Genomic DNA, 25,823 nt, shown 5'->3' on the forward strand with positions numbered 1-25,823 from the left:
AAAGAAAACAAAAGAAAAGCCTAAACACGCTTCTAAGAAGGAAAAAGAAAAACAAAATAACATTTTTGTAGAATCTCCAGATAATTCTTGAACCTCTCAAGAACACTATGAAGTTTTTCTCGTTATTCTAGTAAAAATCATCCGAGAATTTTGGACTCCCGTGATTTGGTTTGATGAAAGAAGTTTGTTTAGTGAGATTTCTTTTCCTTTTTGGAACAGAGAAATTGAGGGAAAATTATGGAATAACTCCCTCTCTCTACTATTTAAAATTATATTATTAAAATAATATAAATTTAAACTATATTATATCTCATATAATATAAACTTTATATTATATATAACTAATGGTTTAGATCTGATATGTGTTATAGTTGTAATATGAATCAAATCCATATTAATTTTAACCTATAATTTATTTATGGATCTTATTCATATTATTATTATTTGAATTTTATTCATATTATTATTATTTGAATCATATTCAAATATTAACTTCTCACGTCAAAATTTTATATTATAATGTATTAAATATATTATATTAATTATATTATAAACCATTTATTCGCTTTAATCAATTGAACGATTTAAATTTAAACCAAAATAAATTGAATTCTCATTTATACTTATTAAACTAAGAATGAGACTTTATGGACCTATAGATTGAAGCTCCAATTATATAAAATTAATTTACTAAACTTTTAAATTAAATTAATCTTCATTAATTAATTATTAGTCATTCCATTAAAGGACAATTGCCCTCTTTCTTATTGTAGATATATTTTTGTATTCATTAGATATAAATAATCAAAAGTGCAATAACCCTTCACAAATTGCTTGTGAGTACAACTAGGTTAAAAATTACTGTTTTGGCCCTATGCTTACATCTAACTCATTAAGTATAGTTGATTTCTCTAATTTAAAATAACTGTAATTAAATTAATTTGATGAGTTTTATGAATTTCAATCAACATTAATATTAATTTTAAGGTCTCTTAGATTCTCCATGAATCATATGAATTCTATTGAACTTTTGGTATTGGGTCCTCTCTAGATTCTGTCTAAGCTTCCTACAGATCCTCTAAAGTCACCATTTGGCTTTTTATGGGTTCTCAAGCTCCACTCAATTTTCTTCATGGATTCTCTAGCTTTACTAACCTTTTCTTTATATAGATCATGATTTGTGTTTCTTTACTGCACTCTTTATTCACTTCACATTTTTGAAAAAAATTAATTCGTCTTATTTGAACTTTGTGTTTTTATTAATTTTAATTTACTGAGTAGAATCTCTAATATATCATCCTTTAATCATTTCTTTTCAAAAATAAATTTTAATCTTTAAAATTTGTTGATCTTTTTTACTGACTACTTTTTGGGCTTAAGGAACTTTTTGGATGATCAACCTTTGAGTTTCTTGATCGTCTTCGATCTTGTATTTAGCTTTTGGATCATTCTTTGGCTTATTGGATCAACTTTAAAACTTCAATAGAGTTATCTTTTTCAAATTAATATTTCCAGCTTTGATCATACCTTTAGAGTCTCAATCTTTACAAGCTAAGAGTTTTAAAGTTTTAGTCCTGAGAATTTGAGTGCTTCTATCTTTAGGAAATTGTAAATTTAAAATCAATTTAAGCTTCAATCTTCTGAAATTCATGGAGGTTTTAGCCATTCAAATATTCAATCTTAGTAAGGTTGTAAAGTTAAAGTTTCATTTAAGCTTTAATATTATGGAATTCAAGAAATGTTTAATCTTTCTAAGTCTTCAAATTTTCAAAACATCGTAATATCAAGATTAATTAGAACTTTAAAGTTTTGAGAGCTTAAAACACTTTAATCTTCAAATCACCAAAGCTTTAATACTTCCTAATCAATTCTACCTATTTCTTCTCCTCAAAATGAAGTAAGGTTTATATTTATAGAGATTTCCATTGGGTCTTACATGGGCTTGGGCTTAAATTTCTGTCATGGGCTTGAGATTGGACTCGAACGATTTAGATATAGCGTAGGAATGGCAAATTTGGATGTAGGAATTGGAAATATAGCAAAAAAAATTGACAAAAAAAGAAAATAAATAAATAAATAAATAAGATTTTTAGCGAATCGAGGACACACAAATTTATGATTAACTTTGACCCTAATTCTAGAATATTTTGTAAGTTTAAAGTACAGTGTATTTTAATATATCGATCAAGGAGAAAGGTGGTCGGATTTGGAAAATACGGTATATTTTATAAACATGATTAATTTGTTAAATTCTAACTAAACTTGAGATTTATTTGTCGGATGAAATTGCAACAAATTTTCTTCTAAGTTTATAGAATATCTGAAATTCATATTCTCAATTAATTAGTAATCTTATTGTATCATAACTATATAATTAATTAATCCATAATATATATATATATATATATATATATATATATATATATATATATATATATTTAATTAGATTTCGAAAGTATTGATTTTTCGAAATATTGTATTTTCTAATAAGTTTTAAAATATGTATTTTAATCTTTTTCCTTTTTATATATTTAGATTTGAATTTTTGAAATAAGTATTTCTAATAAGTTTTGAAAATGTGTTTCTTTTATCTTTTTATTAATTTAAACGGTGTCTTTATATATTTATTTTTTACATGTTCATAATATACATTAAAAAAAATTATTATAATTAGCGTTCGATTCTATCTTTAAAAAATGTTTGAAAGTAGGTATTTTGTTAATACACTAATTTTTACATGAGCTAGTAAGCTTCACTAGATTCTCGTCGTCGATAATATGTGTCTCGTTAGACTTTGTTATGAGTCTTATTGAATTTAGGTATAAGAGTTATTTTTAATTAAAATAATTGAAAGTAAGCATTTTAACTAAGATGGATAGATAAAAGTGAGTTTGTTGATGATAAAAAAAATAAAACTGAAAAGAGAGGTGGCATTTTGAAATTTATAGAGAAAAGAAAAAGTAAAACTCAAAATTAGTGATAAAAATCTTATATATTTAAAAATGAAGAAAAAGGATTGGTAAAAGGATGCATTTTGGAACGGTAAAATTAGGAAAGTAAAAGGGAAAAGGTAAAATGATGAAAAGTGTCGGTTTGAATATGTAGTTTAAATAACATTTTTGGAATTAGGTTTTCATTAAGGAAAAGAGGAAATAATTAAAATGATAAATGATTGGTGTTTCATATAATAAAGAGAGGTAGAGAAGTCATTGTGGTGGTGCATGCACTCCACCAGGTAATATTCTTTTTTGACTTTTCCCTTTTCGTCATTTTCACATTTAATTATTAATCATCTTCAACCGACACCCCCTCTATATTCTCCCTTATTAATTATATTAATCATATCCATATTTTCAACCTTTCCTTCCCTTCAACCATCCTTAATTCAAATTCCATCTCTTCTCAATCTTATGCTCTTTATATGATAACAAAATTTATAAAAAAATTATTCACAATTCTTAGGTTGCATGTTTCATTGTAACTACGTAAAACAAAAAGACTCAAGAATATTAATATGAAAAACAATAACATACCATAGGTAACTATACTTCTGTTCCTAAATTTTAAGATTGAAAAAAGAATACAAATCTTGTAACATTAACTTAAAATCAAACACTTTTTGAAAAAAATGGAGCTAAACTTTTGAGAGAAGTTTTTGTTTTTTTCCTATTTCTTAAATATCTGTTCTCATTACCTATGCATTACAAGTCTACACCTATACATTAACATTGAGTGCCAATTAAAAATTTTGTAGAATCTTCTCAACAATAATTTTGAAGATATCATATCAAATATAATTATTGAAAATTTTCAGAATATATATATATATAATTGTTGAAAACCTACATGAATCATGTCGTCCTTTCAAGTGCAACCATTTAATTTAGAGTCATTACAAATTTATATTTCAAACTAAAAGTAAGACAACTTTTTTAAAAATGATTTTGAAAAAAGGTTCCAATTTTACATAAGAGTGTAGAGCTCCTTCTCTGTACTCTCATATGTTATTATTAATAATTGAGTTTACAAAATATATAATAAGGGAGGTAGAGGAAATGGCAGATAAGCATTCATAAAAAGTTTATTTGAGTTATCAAAATTGAATGGTGAAGAAAAATAATTATCCCTACCTCTATTTTTATTATTATTGTTGTTTTTGTAAAATAGTGAAATAAATAGTATATTGACTCTTGTAAAAAAAAAAAACAAATTAACTAAGTAATTAATTAATAATAATAAATAGTGAACCCCCTTTGATTATATCATTCATCTTGTCTTTAAATATAAGATTTCCAAAACAAAAATACATCCCACGTGTCTATTCTTTTTCTATAACATTATAAATTTATTACACCATTGTATTTGAAGATTCATCCACTATAATTCAGCTTACATTATTGTTCCCAAACAAAACAAATATTCTTCTACTCTACAAAAATTATTAATTTATTTTTACCGATTATAGTACTTTATAAAGGACAATTCATTTTTTTACGTTGTATTTATTTAGTTCAGAGATCAGACCATAATATCACAAATACAGTGTATTTGCAAACGACCATAAAAAATCTTAACTAAAATATTTTCGATTTGGATAAAATTGCTTCTAACATTCTTTAAATTTATGGTCGTAAAATTTATACCAAATTTTTTGTTTCATTGTATGTGTTAATAACTTTTTATTTCTATAATTCATAATATATACATGTTAATAACTATTTGAATTCAAATTTTTTTCTATGCCCCTAATAATTTATCAAATAATACATAATACATTTTTTTTTTGTTCCTAATAACAATTTGAAGTTAGATTTTATAACATTCTTCAAATTTGTCAATTTGATTTCGTTTAAAAAATCATATCCTTAAAATAATGACATATTTTAAATTCAATATTTTTGGATTACTTATATTCCAAAATATTTATAAATTTTTTTAATTTAAATACCTCCAAAATACGTTTTGTTAATAATAATTTTAATTTAAAATTTTATCATTCTTCAAATCGTGCTAATTAGTTGATATCTCTAAAATAATTGCAAACATAAATTCAAATTTTTCATATTATTTATATACCAAAATATTTATAGAAAATTTGAATTTAAATACCAAAAATACGTATTGTTAATAACAATTTGAATTTAAAAAAATATCGTTATTAAAATTTACATCAGAAAGTTCAGTACGTTAGATACAGTATAATTTACATACACATTACTTATCTCATTAATAAAGTACTCAAACCATAAAATCTATAGAATTCAAATACACACTTCTTAGAAGTTACAAATAACTGATGATAACAAACATATCCAATTTGTTCATAACAAAAATATATACATCTCATTGATGACAACATAATTAACATATTTCATGTAGTCAGAGTTACAAATACCATGTAATTGAAATTCACAATTCTTAAAATTTATTGGTTATTCATTATAACAAACATATGCCAAACATATAGTACTATACGACCATTTTTATCCGATCTTCTTTTTTCTTCATTTCATCATATATAACTTTTTTGTCAATTCACCTTATCAACATGTTGATTTCTTCCTCAACATCGCTCTGTGCTCTATTACGATTATGTACATATGTTAGTTACTAAGATGCATTCTAAACTTTATGAATAGATTGTCTATATTCGGTTATTTTCTTTTCCTTATACTGTGAGCCATCTCCCTCTTATCTTTGGGTGATAGGTGTTGTTTCTGATGTGCTTAATTTAGTTTGGCCAGGTTTGACTGCGTTGATTCTATAGAGTTACAATGTATTTGTAAATACTACATGACAATATTATTCTTTTGAAATTAGTTCAACGGTGTTTGACAGGTTGTATAGCATATGTTGTTGACACAATTACATTGTAATTTATGCTTTTAAATAATGTGATAAACTATTTATTCTATATCATAATCACATATTTAAATATTAATATTTATTTGCTCATATAATCATATACTTTCCCAATCCAAAAAACTTAACAATAAGAAGGATTTGTTACAAAACCAAAACAATAAGAACGATGTTCTAAATAGTGTCATTGAATCATAATCACAGTTGTTTAACCAACCACTTTATAATAATCAATAGAATTATGATTTCCTAAACATAGTTTATGTCAAGTATGACTGATGACATATTTGGGAAACACACAAAAAGGTAAAAAAATTATCATCAAGATATAGTATCATTCACTTGGGCATAGGATAATCTATATATTTCAAATACAACTTATTTGAATAATGGAAATAACACGAAGGAGGTGTATTTTGCCAACAACATTCAAATTTGATAAATCTTAACTAAATCCGTTGTTTTGTTGCTGGACAAGATTGTAACAATCCTCTATAATAATGACAAATATATATACAAGATTTTCAGTTTTGTTATATTTTAAAGCTTTTATTAAATAATACATAATATATATTTTTAATAACAATTTGAATTTTAATTTTAATCATTTCTAAATATAAATACAATTTTTCAACTTTTTTTATATTTTAAACAATTTATTAAATAATACATAATATATATTTTTAATAACAATTTGAATTTAAATTTTAATCATTTATAAATATAAATACAACTTTTTTTCAACTTTTTTTTTATATTTTAAACAATTTATTAAATAATACATAAAAAATATATATTAAATTTAAATTTGAATTTAAATTTTAGAATTGTAATTATGATTCAAGTTTTTTTAGTTAGATAGGGGCATTTAAGACAATGCTATAGCTATTTTTTTTCAAAATTTTCTGTTTTGTTATTTTGTCAATTTAAAAATATTTTTGTCATTTATCCAAAGTTAACCTCCTATTTTGTCATTATTCTTGTTAGCCTTAATATTTACATACACAATATTGGGTTAGGTGCAAGAAATTGATAATGACTAGTCCACTTATAATTTGAGAACCATAGAAGGAAACTTGTATTGGCATAATGATATTTTTGATGTTTAGTTAGTATTTAAGGAGATGTGGTATTGAAATGATCTATATAGCACGTATTGATACATATAATGTATTTACATGTACTTAATGAGTAATTCATAAAAATAGAGATTCTACCGGTGATGATTGACATCTCAACTTATAACCAAATTTTGTATGCCAAAATATTTTTTAGATTTTAAAAAAACTAAATGGCTGGAATCAACAAGCTTCCCTAAAGAATCGTTATTTAGCTCATTGTCCGAGTGGAATCCTAAACCTAGCTAGTTGTTACGACTTCTCTTTCTTTCACTCTCATTAGTACAAAGTTTTACAGTTTTGAACAAGAAGGAGCACAATACTCAAATTTCATATTCAACATTATTCAATTGAATCCAAAACAAATGGAGGAATGAACAAGACTGGGATAATGAGCAGAAACAAAACATATTGTTTATTCATATTCAAATTTCATGCAAAAATAAATTGAATCAGTCTCTCTCTATATATATGTACAAAAATCTTATTATTTATCTTTTGTTACAAAAAGAGAAAAAAAAAAATTCAATATAAACTTGTAAAGACCCCACTGATAATCAATCAATTTCTCGAGGTTCATGAATCAATCGAAAATGGGGTCTCTAACAAATCATAGGGAACCCAAAGTGCGTCCAATGGGCAGGGCCGGTTCGCGTCTAACCGAGCCCACGGTTTACCTTTCCCACTCCAATGCAACAAACTGACCGGACCCGGATGCAGATCTCTGCACAGTCCTCTGATATTATCGCCGCCTAGCCCGTGCTGATTCCACCGATGCTCCACCGAAGCAATTCTCCCACCGAAAACCAACAAAAACGGCGGCAAAGATCCCAATTCGTAGATTCTTATCCTCTTTTGCAATTCCATCCATTCCTCAATCTTGGTCGTGTAATCCCCAGCTCGCCACCGGTCCAGATCGATCACCATAACCCCTGTGTTAAAGTAACACGCCTTCCGGTTCGCGAACGTTAAAGACAAAGACGGGTTAGACCAAAACGACGGGGTAAAGTAGGCAGTGAAATTAGCGTTGCAATACTCTGGCGCGGCGAGGACTGAGTCGGCACCGAGCGAGTGAGCGGCGAGTTTGGCAATGTCGTCGACGAGGATCAGGTCGGAGTCAAGGTAGACAACTCGGGCGACGCACGTGGGAAGGAGGTTGGCTAAGTAGCTACGTGCGTAGTTCAAAGGACAGTCCAACGCGGATCGGATTGAGGTAGAGATCAATCGCGAGACGGCTTCGTCATCGAAAGGGTAGAGTTGGAATTTCAGGTAAGGGAATGAGTGAGAGAGGGTGGCGCGTAGAGAGGACGAGTTGGCGGATGCGGAATGGACGAAGTGGAAAATTACGTTTTGAGGACAGGAAGAGTGTTGGAGAACGGAAAGCACGGCGGCCATGGAGCCACGTAGGTAGGCTGTGTCCAACGTCATGGCCACGTGGACGGCGCGATTGAAGCAGAGATGTTGGTCGTTCTCATCTGGGTCCTCGAGGTCGTCGGCGATAGAAGGGCAGTCTGGGGAATTGTAAAACTGGGGGGCTTCCTTGAAAGTTGCGGCATTAGCGGCGACGGAAAGGAGAAGGAGAAGGAGGAGGAGGGGGGAGGGCATGGCGGTGGGAGGAAGGAGAAATTGGAGGAAATGGGAATGGGAAATGGGGATTTAAATGAGAGTGAAGATGGAGAGTGAAAGAGGAGATCTGTAGCTGTACCTTCAGACCGGACTTTGATGCTTCAACACGCTTTTTTCTGCTTCTCTATTATTTTATTTCTTTTTCATTTCATTTGTTAAAATTGTAATAATATTTTCCAATTTGTTTTTCAGTATGGGAATAATTGGCTGATTTAGTCAAAGTCAACAATGTAAAGCTGATATATATATATATTTTTTGGTAAAAATCAATTTTTTTTTTGTCTTAATTTTATGTTCTATTATTAAATTGTGTAACATTACAAATTTAGTTCTTACTTATCCCTATCATTACTGTTTAATCTTTACATTTTAAAATTGTATAATTTTATTATTTAAATTTGAGATTTGTTTTTATTTGTTCTATACATCTCCAGATTTACACTTTAATCTTTTTTAATATTCTCATTTAGTTTCTAATTTTTAGGTATGAGTTAATTAATTTAAAAGAATTATAATGGATTAAACTTTACTGTTTCACATCACTATTAATATTTAATTTCAAATTTTACAATATAATTATAACTAATTTATAAACGTTGATGTCAATGACTAAATGATAGTATTTAATGTAAAATTATGGTTAAAATATAAAGGTATTGAAACATATAGATGAAATTCAAATAAAACACAAATTTCAATAGTAAATTTTGCAACCTTTTAAAATTTAGAATAAAATTAAATTTAATGACTAAAATGTATAATATTATGACATCTCTAAATCAAAATGAAAACTAAACTTAAAGACCAAACAAATATTCTTTCTTAATACGCACATTTCATTAATTTTCCTTTTCATTACTATTTCATTGAATTTTAATTTCAAATTTTAGACTAACGAGGTTGGCCTTGTTGTGTAAATGGTCAAAAACCAAATGAAAAGCTTAAAAATAAAATTATATTATAAACACACACACACAAAAAAAAAAAAAAAAAAGCTTTAAAAAATCATCATATTAATTATTCATTTTGAAGTTTGAATAAAGAATTTGCTGTTCGGGTGAGAAAGTTCTTTCATGATGTTGAAAAATCATTTTCCCGGAAAATGATTTTCTGGGAAAAGTAAACAACGCTGCATGCTTGGAGCCTACGTTTTATTTGGCCTTTCCCAATATTTTCCTTAACACCAACCATTAATTATGTCCTTATTACTGCTAATTAACATGTTCAAATTTTCTAATTACTTTACTTTGTAATATATTATCGTGATATTAACATACAACAACGTGCATAAGAAAAAATAAAATGTATTGGTTAATTTATTGTTTGAATCATATTGAAATCAAAACAATTGCTTCTCATCACATGGTGTGTTAGATTACAGAATATTTTTAGATTTGTTGGAATATATGGGATAACTTCCTATTGTATCTTAATCATTTTGATTTTGGTAGTTGATGAACTCGACCTAGTTGATCTTTTAATATATTGCTATTCTCAATTCGAGTTTATAATTTGATATAGGTAGGATTTATGTTTAGTTTTTGTGAGAGTGTTTTTAATCTTGTGTCACAAAAAAATAAAACTAAAATAACAATCGAAGAGATAAGATTTTAAATATGTGACCGATTAGAGAAGATTGTTGATACATCTTAACCCTTGCATATATATGATAATATATCATAGAGTTCTATGAAACTAAAATTAAACAAAATCTCATACATCAATATTAGTGCATTTAAAGTTTAAATTTACTGGAAAGTATCATTTATAATATACTAAATACATGTTAATTGTTTTATTTATTTTTGTATTTTTGAAAACATAAAAATGAAAAATGAATCACTTACCAAATGAGATCTTACAAACATAAGAAAATCACCCAAAAGACGAGTTGCATAATTACTTTACCTAAAATACTTAAAACATTGAAACTAAAAATAAGTAAGAATTGTGTTAGGAATGAATAAATATAAGATTTGTACTTTATACATAAATGGTTGCATGTATTTTAGTAAGGTAAGGTACAACAATGAATAAAAGCTAAACAAACTACTAAAATAAATAATATAAGATTGTACAATGAATGTTTAAGAGAATTGAAATGAGAGTTTTTAAAATTTAAACTTAAAAAATGTTAAACTAGGTAGAGACCTTCAAACTTAGTATATGGATGATTAATAGGTGATAATTGGAGCATAATTTAAATAGTATAGAGAAAAGAGAGGAATGGATATGGGACGGAAGGTTGAATGAAGGGGAGGGACAGGCTGGTGAATAGACCAAGGCCCATTGACTTAGGACGTCCCTAATTTTGTCTCTCATATCTAATTATGTAAGACTATTGTAAACTTCAAACATCTTTCAAATTTGGTTTCTTATTTTTGTTTTCTTCCATTAATGACTTCTTGTATTGTACTATTTTGTACCTAATTCTAATTCTTAGTCTTATGCTCCATTCCAAACCACTACTCTACTTTTCCCATTTTTCTTCCCTTTTTATATACACTTTCCTTTTTCTTTCCTTTCTTCAAAATCAAATGTTTTTCATCTTTCCCTTTCTCTATTCTTCCTCTTACTGCTTTTTGTATTTCTTTCTAAACAAAGTTCATTTCTTTTTCTTTTTTATTTCACTAGGTTGCAATATGAAATTAAATATTTCACTTATATATATATATATATATATATAGTTGAATCTCATACCATTTTAAGTTTTATATTTACAACCAATAATTGACATGCCATAATAACAAGGTCAAAGTTGAGGCTAGCAAAATAATAAATTAGGCATGTCTTACACATATATGCCTTAACCTATTAATAGGGTAGAAGTGGTATCCACCATTACTACGGTAGAATTGAACATTGGAGCAAAAATTTGGGTGATTTGGATAATTAGGGTTGTTTTAAAATAAAATTGGAGAAAATGGGTAGATTTAAAGGTTAAATTATATTAATAATTTGGTTTTTGAAGCAAATTACATAAATAATGTTGTTTTATTTCTCTTTCTTTTCTTTAAGACTAGCTCTAATTTTTTTTTATTTATTAGTTAAAATATTTATAGTTTGTGTAACGAAATGAAAAAGCCCATTAAACTAATCATTTTTTAAAATCAATATTAAAGGTCTTAAAAATTAAATAAGTTGGAAAAAGCTCCAAATCCTTAAACTCTTTCCAATGCAGGACACAACTTACTTACATGCATGAATAGTTTCATATCCTAGCCCCAAGTCATACAATTTTCGTTTAGCTTCGTAGAATGAACTAGGAACGTTGGTACCACATATTGGAACCACTCTTTATTAAGTCTAACATCATGTCAAATGACTTGTTACTCCAACCGTTTAAAACCTTTATGTGCATCATCTTAACCAAAAGTATTCGGGACAACCAAATTGTAACTCACTACGAGCTTCATTCAATAAGTCATGAAATATGTTTGATGTTTCTTCTTCTATATCTACACCAATCGAAGCTTCTACTTCCCGTTCGTTTTCAATTGGAGCTTGTAAATCGTTAAGCATATCAAAAATTTCATCTTCTTCATCAAAAGGGTAATTACTAGTTTCTTCATAAAAATGGTTACTATTAGTTTCTTCATCAAAAGGGTTACTACTGGTTCCTTCGTCTAACCTTTCAATGCCTCTACATAAGTTCACTAGATCTCCATGATATAACCATTTTGTATAGGAGGGGGATACTTTGATGGTCAATAGATGTCGCTCCACACACCCTCTAATGAGTACCAATTTGAGTTCATACATCTCTTAAATGAACACCTTATTCGTCCGTAAGCATCGACATGCAACTTGGCTAAGAGTTTTGTCAAAGTGTTTGAATGTAAGACCTTTGTGAACATGTCAGCAAATTTGAGCGAATAGGCAGTACTTTAAGGAAGTCATCAACTATTTTGCCTCTTACAAAGTGGCAATTAATTTATGTGTGTTTGGTTTGTTCATGAAATGTTGGGTTACAGGCTCTATCAATTTGAGCTTGATTATCAAAGAACACAACAGTTGCATCAATGAAATGATATTCAAGTCTTTTAAAAGTTAAGAAATCCACGTTAACTCATTGGTTACTGTGGCTAAAGCTCTATACTCAGCTTTTGCAAAAGATCTTGAGACGGTTTTCAACCTTTTCGACTTCATGATATGAGGGAATCTCCCAAGAAAATGCAAAAATCTAAAGTAGATCTTCTGGTGTTGAGGCAAGCTTCCCAATTTGCATCATCATAAGCTTTAAGGTGGAATTCATTGGCTGGTTTGATTAAAACGCCTTGTCCTTGTGACTTCTTCAAGTACTTTAAGAAGATGATGTGTGACATTTAAGTGATCATTAGTTGGTTTTTATAGAAATTGGCTAAGGCGATGTATAGCAAAGCACAAGTATGGATCGTGAAATTTGTAAATACAAGAGCAGATCAATCGACCGTCAATAGTTAGTTGCTTCTTCATCTATCAATGTTGTTCCTTTGTCCTTTGACAGTTTAATGTTCGAATCCATGGGCAACGAAATAGGCTTGATATCTAGATAACTAGTGTCTTCCAGGATCTATAGTGAGTACTTGCATTGTGAAAGGAGCAAGCCTTGTTTACAATGAGATAGTTCTAGTCCTAAGAAGTATTTTGCTTATCCATAGTCTTTTGAGCTTAAAATGGCTCCTAAGAATCTCATTAACGACATTAATTTCTTCAGAAAATGGACTGGTTAGAAGTATGTCATCTACATAAATTAGTAATGCCACAAATTTTGTATCATTTACACGGGTGAAGAGAGAGTAGTATGATTTGGATTGGATGAATCCATGGGCTGATAATGCTTAAGAGAATTTTACAAACCATTGTTTGGATGCTTGTTTGAGGTAATAGATGGAATTGTTCAATCGGCAAACAAGTTTTTCACCATTAGTTGGTACAATTGATGTTTTATATTCCATGAGTAAGGACATGTATACTTTTTCAAATAGATCTCCATTGAGAAATGCATTGTTTAAATCCATTTGAGCAAGTTGCCAATTAAAAGAAATCACTAAGGTTAGAAGTACCTTTAGTGTAACTATTTTGGCAACAGGTGAGAATGTATCAAAAAAGTCAATGCCTCCTTGTTGGTTGTACCCTTTTGCAACGAGTCTCGCCTTATAGCAATCAACATTTCAATTGGGGTGATAGTTTACTTTGTAGACCCATTTATTTTCTACTGTGATGACTTTTCGACAAAGAGGTTACTGTCCATGTGTTGTTTCTTTCCATTGCATCAATTTCCTCAACCCTAGCACCTCTCCAATTTTAGAACTTGACAGCTTGGTGATAGATGGTTGGTTTATAAACAGATGCAACATTAAACAAAAAATGTTGTGACTTGGTGAATATGCTTCAAAGAAAAGATACTTTCCAACAAAATAAAGAGTTGTGCATGTGTTTATGGTTTATTGTGTTGCAATGGAAATCTTTAAGGTATGAAGGAGGACAAGTTGACCTGGATGACTTTCGAATAACTATAGGTATGTCATTGTTGTTTGTATTCTCGAGAGGCAGAGTCGTGTGTTCATGGGCTAAATGTCAACCAGATCGAACTCATTAGTGCAAAACTAAGGATTCTGATCATTGTGTCTCTCATTACATTATGTGATGTTGGGAATTGTATGGTTCTAAGGTGTACTACTGCTTGAACTTGTTTTAGGCACATCAAATAGTGGACAAGGTAGAACAAACTAGTCCAAAAAGTCACGATTTTTCTGCAAGGGCTCTCTAATATGAGTTTGAAAAGAAAATAAGTCTTCAAAAAATAGGACATCTTTGGATACAAGAAATGTTTTCTTAGTCATATCAAATAATTTATAACCTTTTATGCCTGGAGGATATAAAAAAAATGCATGGATGAGCTCGTGATCAAACTTAGTACAATTGGTAGATAAAGTGGAGGCATATGCAAGACAACCAAACACTTTATGTAAAGAATAGTTAGTGGGCTTTCCAAATAAAATTTCAAAAGAGTATTGTTCTTCGAACAGAGTCAAGAAATGTTTAAACTAGGCGTTTCATCACCAAGCGTTCTGTTTCTAGGCATCTAGATTCAGACGCTTAACTTATGTCTCAATGCATTATTTGCAATATCAGTTCCAATAGAACCAAAACTCTTTCGCGATAATCCTACAAACCAAAACTCTCTCGATAATCCTACATCTCTAACCATATAATGAAAACACTTATAGAAAAATTCACTAAAATGACGATGAACCAAAACTCTTTTAATTCTATACGGTGTGAGATGTAGGGTTCAAGAGACACCATACTGTTGCGATTCAATTTTTGGATAGTTGTTATAGGTATATGTATAAAAATGAAGGACAAGATACGAATTTAAATTAGATTCTCTCCATTTGATCTGTTTTATACAGGGTATAGATATAAATAAATGTGTGACATGCCATCCATTTCATTTGAACAATTTTTATAAAGAAAGAACTATTGATAATAATAATAATAAAAAAAAATCACTAAAATTAAATTTCACTTTCCATCTAAAAAAAGAAAGTAGAGAAATTTACATCATCTTTTTTACCCCCGTTTTCATAAACACTTCATAGTTGTATGCATCAAGTCCAAATCCGTTTTAAACTACAAATTTTCACAATAGAAGTGAAAATGTTGGGAGTAATTAAAATAAAAAAGTACTACGATAAAGCATGAGGGGAAGAAATGAAGGGTCCGTCTTGATGTGGTAAAGGTTGTGTATGGTATGGATAGCAAATTGTTCTAAGTTCATTGTAATTATTGATATCAAAGTTATGAGAGGCCATGAGTTTGGTTTGCTTGGCTTTGAAACGACGTCGGAAGAATCCTTCAAATGTGGGTTCTGTGGAAGTTTTGAGGAAGAAGGCATAGCCAAGTGCAAAGTGAAGGGATGTTACGAAGAAGCAGATGGGCTCCATTACGTCCCAACTCAACTCCCAAAAAGTTAGCCTCATGAAGCCCAATGTTTGCCCTAGTATAAGGCCCAATCCGCAAATTAGCTCGGCTTGTACTTGGGCCTTGGCCTTTTTGTCAATAATTGCTTTCTGTTTCTCCATTTCTTGTAGTTGTTTCAGTCTTGGGTCGTTTGGTGTTGCTATTGATCCACTTATCATTCTCTCCATTGATCTTGCCACCTGTCAATGTTTCAAATGGACCCAAATCAAATCAACTAAATCTCCCTTCTTATTTTCTTTTTTTTTTTCTAAATTAAAAATTTATTCGGTTCTTCTTAACGTGACGTGAAAGATTTGAACCTTAAATTTAGTTTTAGTGAAGAGTTTACGTTTTAACTACCTTACTTAAAGTGTGAATTCTAATTCTTCATTTTGCTACGTGTAATCTTTTTGTTTCTTACCATTTTTTTCTTTCTTTCCGTTGGAATTTGAAAGTTAATGAGATTTAACGATATATCTATTTGTCTATTTTTAGTTTAATCTTTTTTTTTTTGTTAAGACGTGGGTATGAATCTTCAAACTTATATTGATTAAAGACGACTTAATAAAGATTATTCAATCTTAGTTTCTTTTGAGGATTAGTCCTTCTTAATTACAATCTTATTCCATGTTTAAAATATAGAAATTATTATTGTTTTACTAATCAAACAAAAGTTCAGTTTCTTTTGATGTCTCTATTGTATTAATTTCAGCCAAGAAACTTTTGCCGTTCAAAAAATATTTATCAGAATTGTAATAAATTTACTCAAATTGAAAAACTAAACACAATAAATAAATAAAAGGCTTTAAAAGGTCATTTCAAAAAATTGCTAAAAAGGACTCTTGACAAAAGAAAAATTAGGTAGTACCAAAAATCCTTGGGGAATTGACAAAAATAGGCCAAAAATGGGGTAGAAATAGAGTTTTAGGATTGATTGTAGAAAAGTTGAGATTTAGGATAAATTGGAGGTGAAATGACGAAAATACCCTCTTTTATTTTCCTTCCTCTTTTCTTCTTTTTCCTTTTCTTCAACCCGAAGACAGAAGGCCGTTCAAAAGAAAAACGTAAACTCGCATTTGAACTCTCCCGCGTCTGCAGTTACCCTCTTCAACTCTCTCCCGGCTCCGGTGAACGTTTTTCTCTTCCGTCCATTTCTTCTCCACTTCCATCCATTTCTTCTTCACGACTCTCCGCTATATTTTCCGATTTCAACTTGTTCACCGAACGTCTCCATTTCTTCTGCACGGGTCTCCATTTCGACTTCATCTCCGGCGGACGCTTCTCCACTTCCATCCATTTCGATTTCAGGTTTGTTTTCACCGGACCTCTCCATTTCTTATCCACTCCTCTACATTGGCAGTGCCGTATCCATCATCTTTGAAGTCAAGTGAGTAATAAAATCTCAGTTTTTTTTTTAGAGTTAGTCTGTTGTAGCTTATTTATTATTACAGTATTCCATCTTGTTTGTTTAAGTTGTCTGTTAAGATGTGAGTTTTTTGTTTTTTGGCACATTTTGGAGAAGAAATGCATGTCATATGCACACAGACATAGAGAACCGTGGGAGCCATTCTGTTTTTAGGAAGAAAAACCATTTCCTTTGCAATGTACTGTAATAATAGAAAAACCATACCTTGGAGTTTAGAACTTGAATTCGAACATATATTTGGTATCCCATATAAACTCTGCAAAGTTACCAGTACAATAGATATGTGCTAAACATGCATTCTAAATATTGTATTCTAAAGACATTATCATAAGCTGCATTGTTGAAAGACCATTTCCTTTGCCTTGAAGTTTTCCATCATCTCTCACCTATCAGCACCTATCTCTCACCTTCCAAAATTTTGAGTAGAAGTCCCAATATAAGAGTGTTAACTTCCTAAACCGTTTAGAATGCATGTTTAGCTAGTCTACTAGGTGTTAAGGCTATAGGGTTAGCAATTGTATTAGACTTAGCAACTTTGCCTTGAAGTTTTCCATCATCTCTCACCTATCAGCACCTATCTCTCACCTTCCAAAATTTTGAGTAGAAGTCCCAATATAAGAGTGTAAACTTCCTAAACGGTTTAGAATGCATGTTTAGCTAGTCTACTAGGTGTTAAGGCTATAGGGTTAGCAATTCTATTAGACTTAGCAACTTTGCCTTGAAGTTTTTCATCATCTCTCACCTATCAGCACCTATCTCTCACCTTCCAAAATTTTGAGTAGAAGTCCCAAGATGCTAGTGCATCCATGTTAAGTAAGTCTCTTATGCAATTATATTTAATTAGTTTTTTTTTTTTATGCAGGTCTCAGTATGGCTTCGACATCAACTAACGGTCCCATGTACAAGATTGACCCTGCTCATCATTTTCAGTCTATAGTAAGTAGTTTAGCACATTTAGAAAACAGTACACGTACAATAAAGGCTAAATTGAAACCGGATCAATTAACCTTATTTAGAAATACAAAGTTCGGCCACTTTTTGGATCTGAATATAATCTTTAATGGGCCGCTCATCCACTACTTATTGTTAAGAGAGGTGGAAGATGAAAGGGTTGATCACATAAGTTTCAAGATAGGAGAAGTCGTGTGCAGTTTTGGAAGGAGAGAATTTAATATGATGACGGGTCTATGGAGTTCTCAACCAGAGCCTATTGATTTGGTTGGGAATAGTAGGTTGTTGGAGAAGTTCTTCGAACAAAAAAAGTGTATTTATATAAGTGACTTAGAGGACACATTTGTGGAATACGAGGGGGATGACGATGACGATGACATAGTTAAATTAGCTCTAGTTTACTTTATAGAGATGTCATTGTTAGGAAAAGATAGGCGGACGAAAGTGGACCGAACTTTATTTAGGATTGCAGATGATTGGACCACATTTAACAATTACGATTGGGGAGGGTTGGTTTTTGGACGTACACTTTCTGCCTTAAAACGAGCCTTGGACATGCAACATGCGAAGGGAAAGAATAAATCAACTAAGACAAAATATACTGTCATGGGATTTCCGCAGGCGTTACAGGTATGTTACTTTACTTCCTATGCACATATTTATATATACATATATCTTGGGACACTTGCTAAACTTGTTTTGTTGAACATGGAATAGGTTTGGGCATATGAGTCTATACCAACCATCACTGAATGTGGTGTACATAAAGTAAGCAACGATGCAATACCACGAATGCTGAGGTGGGTGTGCGAACTATCGCCGAAGTCTCATGTCCTACAGAGGCAGGTGTTTGACTCACCAATGGTAAGTATCAACAAACAGTAACTTACCGAATGCATGACTTTGTTCCTTTATGTTTTGACTAACTAACTACATTTCCACTTTGTAGTTCTTAATTAACGTGGTAATTGAGATGATGCCTGAAGAGGAGGAGCATCTAAGAATGTCTTCAGGGGAACTTGTTGAGAAAACTCATCCATATAACACCGTTTCTGAGAAGAATGGTGATTCAAAACGACCAGGAGAAGCTAGTAATGATGACAATGACTGCAAAAAGAGTAAGAAAAAGAAGAAGTGGAAGTCTAAGATGAAAGAAGTTGTTCGAAAACTCAAATATCGAGTAGCGGTTCTCGAGAATGAACGTGAAAGCCTAAAATCAATGCTGTCGACTATATTGAAACACCTTGAAGTTCAAAAAAAGGTTAGGAATCAAAGTTTGTTTAACATTTTCAAAGTTTGTTTAACGTTACCAATACATTTTGACATTTCCAAAGGGTGAAGAAGGAGACTGCACGGGAGTTGAAGGTCATGATGCCCAGACCGAAGATGTTGACACACCCGGTACACCTTCTTGGTTGAGGATGCCCAAGGAGGATGACACAAGTGATGGGGTGAAACATGTTGAACGTCAAAAGCAGGTTAGGAATCAAAGTTCTGTAGTGGGGTGAAAATCATCCTTACTAATGCTTTATCCTTAGTAATGCATTTTGACCTTCCATAGGGTGTCGAAGCAAACCGCACGGAGGATGACACAATGGATGAGTTGGATAAGAAGGTTCATATTCATTCGGAGGAGCCAGTAGACGTCGTTGACGATTTGAACGAGGAAATTGGAGTAAAAAGTCTTACTTATTTTGATTCAGACGTCATGGAAATAGAACCATTATCCACTGAACGACCACATGTTCGGCCCGCACGTAGCAAGCGTGCAAGTGTATACTTGTCAACCCCCTTCACAGCTTTAGATAAACGGACTACAAAATCAATCACCACCACCTCTCAGTCTCAACCATCCGTCTATGATCCTATGCACAAAATACCTGACGCCCATTTAGATCGACTCAGAGCTTGGATCACAGACAAGCGTACGAAAGATGAGGTGCGTGAAACTTTTCACGGGAAAAAATCGAAGGAGTTTTTCAGAGACTTGTTCATGTGTCGTCGGTGGTTGGCGGATGAGGTTAGAACTTTTCTCATTATTTCTTATTTACAGTTTTAGAGCACTTAGTACCTTCAAGAAGTTGGTTTGATCGCATAACCGAATTAAATGCTTTATTTTGTTTCTATTAGCATTTGGATGCACTGTTTCTTCTCATTCGCTTCAACATTAAGACAGCCATGATACCTACTGCTCAAAACTTCACAACTGTAGACACACTATTCATGGTTTGTACTCGCAACCATACTTTATGTACTGAGTTTGCTTTTGATATTTGTCTTATTGTCTCATTGTATACATGCATGTGTGTTTTTTTTCCTTCCAGCGACTATTAGTTGCGAAGTGGCCTGAATACCAAGAATGTATTAAAGAGAATCGACCATTTCACTGGAAGGAGGAGTATCGGTTGGTTGACTATGTTGTCGGATCAAAACAAGACTGTCAAGATCCTTGGGTGAATGTTGATTACATTTACTCTCCATTCAATATCCATGGCAATCATTGGATTCTATTATGCTTGGACTTCAAATGCAGCAAGGGCTGAACCTTTAAGTAATCAGCAAGGGCTGAACCTTGTAAAAACTAACAGAGGCTGAACCTTGAAGATGAATGTAAAAACTAAAAGTAATCAGCAAGATTTGCATCATTAATACTGCAGTAGCAAAAGGAGAGCATTTATTGAGTTCTAAAGCACACAATATTGTCATAATAGGATTTCAAGTCTTTCTCAAAAAGCTTGAAATGCCAAAGGAGTAAATATTCTATAAACAGTTCACTGTAGGATAAAAAAAAAAGAGAAGGAAAGTCTTGAAGTTGCAGAAGAAAAGTCTTCAACTTAGAATTGTCAGTGAGATGACTTTAGTGATCTTGCAAACAACACAGGACACAATTTTATAAGCATCTTCCACCTGCATTAAAAAAATGAACCTTTTTTACATCGTGATCATGCAAACAACGCAAGCACAAACCAAGCAAGTATAAAACTATTACTACGTACCAAGACGGGTACTAATCTTGTATGCTCGACTTCTGGATGTATGAAATTGGATTGGTACACGTTAATCTATTGTGGCCTGTTTCTTTACATCGACCACATTTATGCAATTTTGGTGCTTCACCGACACTTGGAATCCTCTTTTTCTTCGGTCGACCAACTCTTTTGACTACTTTCGGAGGTAAGACAGTCATATGTACATATTCTTCGGTTGTCTTCCATTCCGACTGATTCCCAACTGGGTAGACGGCCTCCGAATATGCTGCCAACAAACATTCATTAGTGTAATAGTTAGCACATAAGCTATAAACATTTATATTGCGATCCCGTGCAACAGCAATGGCATGTGCGCATGGTAGTTGCTCAGCTTGAAACTCCTTACAAGTGCACTCTTGAGTATGAAGATTTATGACCTCCTCTTTATCTAAATCTTTAACATGGAATTGGTAACAATCAATTGGGTTGACTTTCATTGTCAAAGCTCGTTCTTGTTTCTTTTGTAGAACTAACTCTGCCCATTTAGTCAATGTAGACGTCACTTTAATGCCTTCTTCTCGACGCTCCCAAAACCAACGTTGTAGCAAAGCTCGAACATGTTCAAGGAATGAAGCAATAGGCAAATCTCTAGGTTCTTTCAGTATAGAATTCATGGACTCTGCTATATTTGTTGTCATCATATTATATCGTCTTCCTGGACAGTGAAAACGAGACCAACGTGTTATTCCAACATCGTTTAAATATTTTCCTGAATCATTAGGAAATGCAAGAATACTTCTCCACGCTTCTGAGAACGTTGATTCACGGTATGTTCTAGATGCATTGTAAAACAAAGTAGCTATAGTGTCATTCTTGTATTTATCATTCAAATTTTGAGTCAAGTGTTGGACACAAAGTCCATGGAATGCGGAGGGAAAAACCGATGCAATACACTTAGAAAAACATGTTTTTCGATCTGTCACGAAGCCTAGATTAGGCACCTCTCCTATTGCACCTTTCAATTTCTCTAAGAACCACTGTATTGAAGCATCTGTTTCTCTGTCCACCACTCCAAAGGCAAGAGGATAAATTTGATTGTTACCATCCAAGCAAACAGCAACTATCAACTGACCCCGATATTTGTTCTTAAGGAATGTTCCATCCATGACTATAACCGGTCTAATGCAGTTTAAGAATCCTCGAACACATGGACCAACAGCCATAAAAAGATATTTGAAGAAACGATTATCTTCAAGTTCCATGTGAAATATTGTACCTACATTTGCAAGTTTGAGAGCTTCACCATATCTAAGCAATAGATTATATGACTCTTCAGGACACCCGCGCACTCGTTCATACGCATTTTCTCTAGCGCGCCATGCTTTTTCATAACTCATATTTATGCCATAGTCTTGCCTCATGTCTTCTATGATATCACGCGGTTTGTATAGACGACCGACTCCCTTGAACTTTGACTTTATTAATTCTCCAACAACCCAAGATTTTGCTTGCCTATGGTCACGATTCAAAACGTCAAGAGAACACGAATGAACTTTGACATACTTTTTAATCTTAAATATATTTGAATCCTTCAATCTCATCGCTCGCAGTCTCCAACCACACTTGTTGTCAATGCATCTAACAAAGAGAACCTCTTTTGTAGACTTTTTTACTACAAACTGAAAATTTTTTTTCATTGCCAAGACACTTAATCTCATTGACAAATCTTTTTTGGAAAAAAATATTTGTCCTACATCAAACTCCTCACTTGTAGAGCTTTCTTCGGACCAATCATTCATGTCTGTCTTCAACTTTTGGCTAGAAGAGCTGTAACGAACTTTAGATTTTCCTTTGCAATCTTTTGTAGGACCATCTCTATGTTGTGGGATGTCAAATGATTCACTATTCATCTCTACTGGCTCCCATGTAAAAGTCTCATCTTTCGAATCATATGACTCATATGATTCCCATATAGCCGAAGTGGTCCCTATCACGTTATCACACAAGCCAACTTCAACTTCACGAACATGGACTTCATTCTCATTTAATGTATCCATTACAATTGGAGGATGAGGGTTTAAGTTATGAGCTTGGTTGCTGCCAGATACTGAATTGTAATCTTTGCTTAACACTTTTTTGCTTTGATTACTTTTAGGCTCAAATGAGACGTATAAAGGGACCTTTAATGGATTTTCACTAAGAAGATAAAACTTCAAATCACGGTCATTGCTTAACTCAAATGTAGGAGCTTCGTGTTCCACTTTTATCTCATATATGCATCTTATCATTACGTCGAACTTTGAAGGGTCAACTTCTGCAAGGTCATATAATTCTGCCTGTAAATCTTTATGTGTTATTTCTTTACTGACAACGATGCCTTTTAACATGCCTCCTTCGTATTTTCTTCGCCTCTCATCCCACATACCACCGTAACGCACTAACATGGGAATATGTGACATCCTTAAACCACCTTATACTTTTCAATTGCTGCAAAAAATGATTTGAAGTTAGCATTTGACATATCACATAAACAAAGTTTATTAAAAAACAGTAGGTAAATACTAAATAAAACGTGCATAGTCACACCCTACATGTTTACGATCTTGACAGCTACAAAATGTTTAGGATATTGCGAGATACAAAAAACAATAGCTAAAAGTCACCCTAAATCAATTCATTTCAGATTAAACATTTCAATTTAAGAACCTGCAAGATGTCTGCGAGATGTTTGCGAGATGTCTACCAGATGTTTGCGAGATAAAATAATAATAATGATAAATTGCTAACATCATTTGAAACATCTATAAAGCAACCTTAAATCAACCCTAAATCAACTTGAAACAATAAAAAATAATATTTGATTTATACATTTAAGATGCAAAAATATATATACATATAACACAACACAATTCAGATTCGGATTTAAAAATTAAAACAAACCACAATGCGTGAGATGTTCGCCGGAGTAGATGATGAACGACACCGGAGTAAAGCGGAAAGTTGACAAACTTTTGAGAGAGGAGAAGAATCGCAAATGAGTTTTTCTTTTTTCTTTTTCCTTTACATAATCTATGAGAAGGAGGAGAAATGCTTCTTTTTTCTTTACGTAATCTATGAGACTGCAAGAGAAGGATTCTTCTTTTTTTTTCCCTTTACGTAATCTATGAGGAGAGGAGAAGAAGGCTGCGTTCGCAATTCTGTTTTTTTTCTTCACGTGAATGACATTGAAGAGAGAGAGAGAGGGGTTGGAAAAGAAGAGAAGAGCAAATGTGAATTAAAATTAAAAGAGGGTATTTTCGTCATTTCACCTCCAATTTATCCTAAATCTCAACTTTTCTACAATCAATCCTAAAACTCTATTTATACCCCATTTTTGGCCTATTTTTGTCAATTTCCCAAAATCCTTTATAGTAAATTATAAAATGATTAAAAATACTTATAAAATATATTAAAACTTTAAATTAAATTGTTATCTAGATGGATTTGATATTGAAATATATGAAATATTGTTATATTTTACAAATATCTTGTTATATATATATAAAAAAAAAACTAAAAGGAAGTTTATATATTCTTAAAAAAAATTAAATAACAAAATTGTTAATAACATGTACCAAATGCAATACTCTACTAATAAATATAAATAATAATAGTTTATGGTAATATGGTAATTGTTTTACTAATTTGTAAATATATTTTTAGTTTGTATTGGTATAGTTGAAGAACAATCCATGTTTGTTAGGTCCAAGTTAAAAGTTGTTCAAATAGTAGTTATGAATTTTAGTCTGCACATTCCTCCAGTTATATAACTCTTCATCTTCATCTTCCTCCTCCGCTTAAATCAGAATTCCATTTCCATAAAACAATGAATTGAATTGTCCCAAATTCTTAACTCTTCATATTGGTTAATCAAAATTTTTGAATTCTTAATTATACCTGATCCGGACGAAGAAACACAATATTCCCAAGAACAATAACGCTTCCAGATTCATCCAACAACTTAGCAAATTCCGCACCCTGTTCCTCATTATTCCCACAATCTTCAGCACAGATCCGAGTATACTCCGAGTAAGAGATGCAACTCTTCCCAACATTTCTCAATTTGTTCTTAATCTTCTCAACCTGCGATAGCCTTATGATCTTCCTAGCATCATCGATTGAAATTCCACATCCAGAAACAGAGCGCTCGGACGCCGGGTGAATAAGGCCATCAAGACGAATTCGATCTCCACTAGTAATGTTGCTACCTCCGACTCCGAGCTTCTCTCGAAGCTCATCGCCAACAGGCATGGAAAAAAGCTCTGGAATCCGAGAGGCGGAAGGTGAATGAAAGATGGCTCTCCTCTGAAGGAAGCGTCGGAAAACAGACTTGCCGGCAGAATCGGCGGGAGGAGAGAGGTAGTGGCGGCGGAAGATAGAATAGAAAGGGGAAGGGGAAGGGGAAGTGGAAGTAGAAGGACGAAAGGCATTGGAAAATGATCGGCGGAGCGCCATTGATATGGAGAAATTAGAAGGAGATAGCTATGGAATGAGGAAAGGAAGAATGGAGAAAGGGTTTAAATATCCGAAGGTAGAGGAAGTGAAAGCTAGAGTGGGTCCAGCAGTGTCATTCGTATCTTTTTATCAAATCTTACCTCAGCATTCAATCAAATTTTACAATATCTCAATCATTTGTCATTTTTTTTCTTACCATAAAAATATTATTACAAAGGTTAATTTATTTTTTATATAAAATGCTAAAATATTTATAGGGACATGTAACAAAAAAAAAAAAAAAAAAAAAAAAAATCATTTTGTTTTTAATATTACAAAACAAACAGAGTCAGAAAAGTGAAATATGAGGAAACTAAATTCAAATAAATGATTTTAATTACACATTCTCAAATTCCTCCCTTAGAAATATATATAACCTTTATATTATGT

At 31.8% G+C, this 25,823-nt stretch overlaps 3 protein-coding genes across 8 annotated transcripts; 1 reads left to right on the forward strand and 2 right to left on the reverse strand.

The window, feature by feature from the left end:
* Positions 1 to 7,369: 7,369 nt before the first annotated feature.
* Positions 7,370 to 8,699, reverse strand: LOC101211531 (probable galacturonosyltransferase-like 1). Its single transcript, XM_004147768.3, has one exon. It carries the CDS (start codon positions 8,583 to 8,585, stop codon positions 7,557 to 7,559), a length of 1,029 nt encoding a protein of 342 aa, XP_004147816.1. The 5' UTR covers positions 8,586 to 8,699; the 3' UTR covers positions 7,370 to 7,556.
* Positions 8,700 to 15,032: 6,333 nt separating this feature from the next.
* LOC101211280 (calcium uniporter protein 4, mitochondrial) lies at positions 15,033 to 25,415 on the reverse strand. Of its 3 annotated transcripts, none has more exons than XM_031883297.1 (3): positions 24,837 to 24,924; positions 20,928 to 23,387; positions 20,577 to 20,838 (listed from the first exon to the last, which is right to left on the reverse strand). In XM_031883297.1, exon 2 carries the CDS (start codon positions 23,357 to 23,359, stop codon positions 20,939 to 20,941), a length of 2,421 nt encoding a protein of 806 aa, XP_031739157.1. In that variant the 5' UTR covers positions 23,360 to 23,387; positions 24,837 to 24,924; the 3' UTR covers positions 20,577 to 20,838; positions 20,928 to 20,938. The 3 variants fall into 3 exon arrangements, with proteins under 3 accessions (XP_004147815.1, XP_031739157.1, XP_031739156.1); XM_031883296.1 differs by lacking the exon at positions 24,837 to 24,924 and adding an exon at positions 23,841 to 24,119; XM_004147767.3 differs by lacking the exons at positions 20,577 to 20,838; positions 20,928 to 23,387 and adding an exon at positions 15,033 to 15,754 and having other exon boundaries at positions 24,837 to 25,415.
* LOC116402876 lies at positions 16,495 to 20,724 on the forward strand. 4 transcript variants are annotated; one of them, XM_031883301.1, is made up of 9 exons: positions 16,496 to 16,941; positions 17,843 to 17,916; positions 18,553 to 18,561; positions 18,649 to 18,795; positions 18,881 to 19,192; positions 19,266 to 19,409; positions 19,493 to 19,951; positions 20,062 to 20,157; positions 20,256 to 20,724. In XM_031883301.1, the coding sequence occupies exons 2-9, from the start codon at positions 17,851 to 17,853 to the stop codon at positions 20,472 to 20,474; spliced, it is 1,452 nt and encodes a 483-aa protein (XP_031739161.1). In that variant the 5' UTR covers positions 16,496 to 16,941; positions 17,843 to 17,850; the 3' UTR covers positions 20,475 to 20,724. The 4 variants fall into 4 exon arrangements, with proteins under 4 accessions (XP_031739159.1, XP_031739161.1, XP_031739162.1 ...); XM_031883302.1 differs by having other exon boundaries at positions 16,496 to 16,862; XM_031883299.1 differs by having other exon boundaries at positions 16,495 to 16,941; positions 17,843 to 18,561.
* Positions 25,416 to 25,823: the final 408 nt, after the last annotated feature.

Source organism: Cucumis sativus, chromosome 3 (assembly GCF_000004075.3).
Source record: "Cucumis sativus cultivar 9930 chromosome 3, Cucumber_9930_V3, whole genome shotgun sequence".
Taxonomy (NCBI): Eukaryota; Viridiplantae; Streptophyta; class Magnoliopsida; order Cucurbitales; family Cucurbitaceae; genus Cucumis; species Cucumis sativus.

What these genes read in the sequence shown, in the direction of transcription:
- LOC101211531 (XM_004147768.3), bottom strand. Translation starts at nt 8,585, where the DNA reads ATGCCCTCCCCCCTCCTCCTCCTTCTCCTTCTCCTTTCCGTCGCCGCT.
- LOC116402876 (XM_031883299.1), top strand. Translation starts at nt 17,851, where the DNA reads ATGGCTTCGACATCAACTAACGGTCCCATGTACAAGATTGACCCTGCT. An exon ending in GTCGGTGGTTGGCGGATGAG is followed by an intron (nt 19,952 to 20,061) that starts GTTAGAACTTTT and finishes TGTTTCTATTAG; the next exon opens with CATTTGGATGCACTGTTTCT. An exon ending in CTGTAGACACACTATTCATG is followed by an intron (nt 20,158 to 20,255) that starts GTTTGTACTCGC and finishes TTTTCCTTCCAG; the next exon opens with CGACTATTAGTTGCGAAGTG.
- LOC101211280 (XM_031883297.1), bottom strand. Translation starts at nt 23,359, where the DNA reads ATGTCACATATTCCCATGTTAGTGCGTTACGGTGGTATGTGGGATGAG.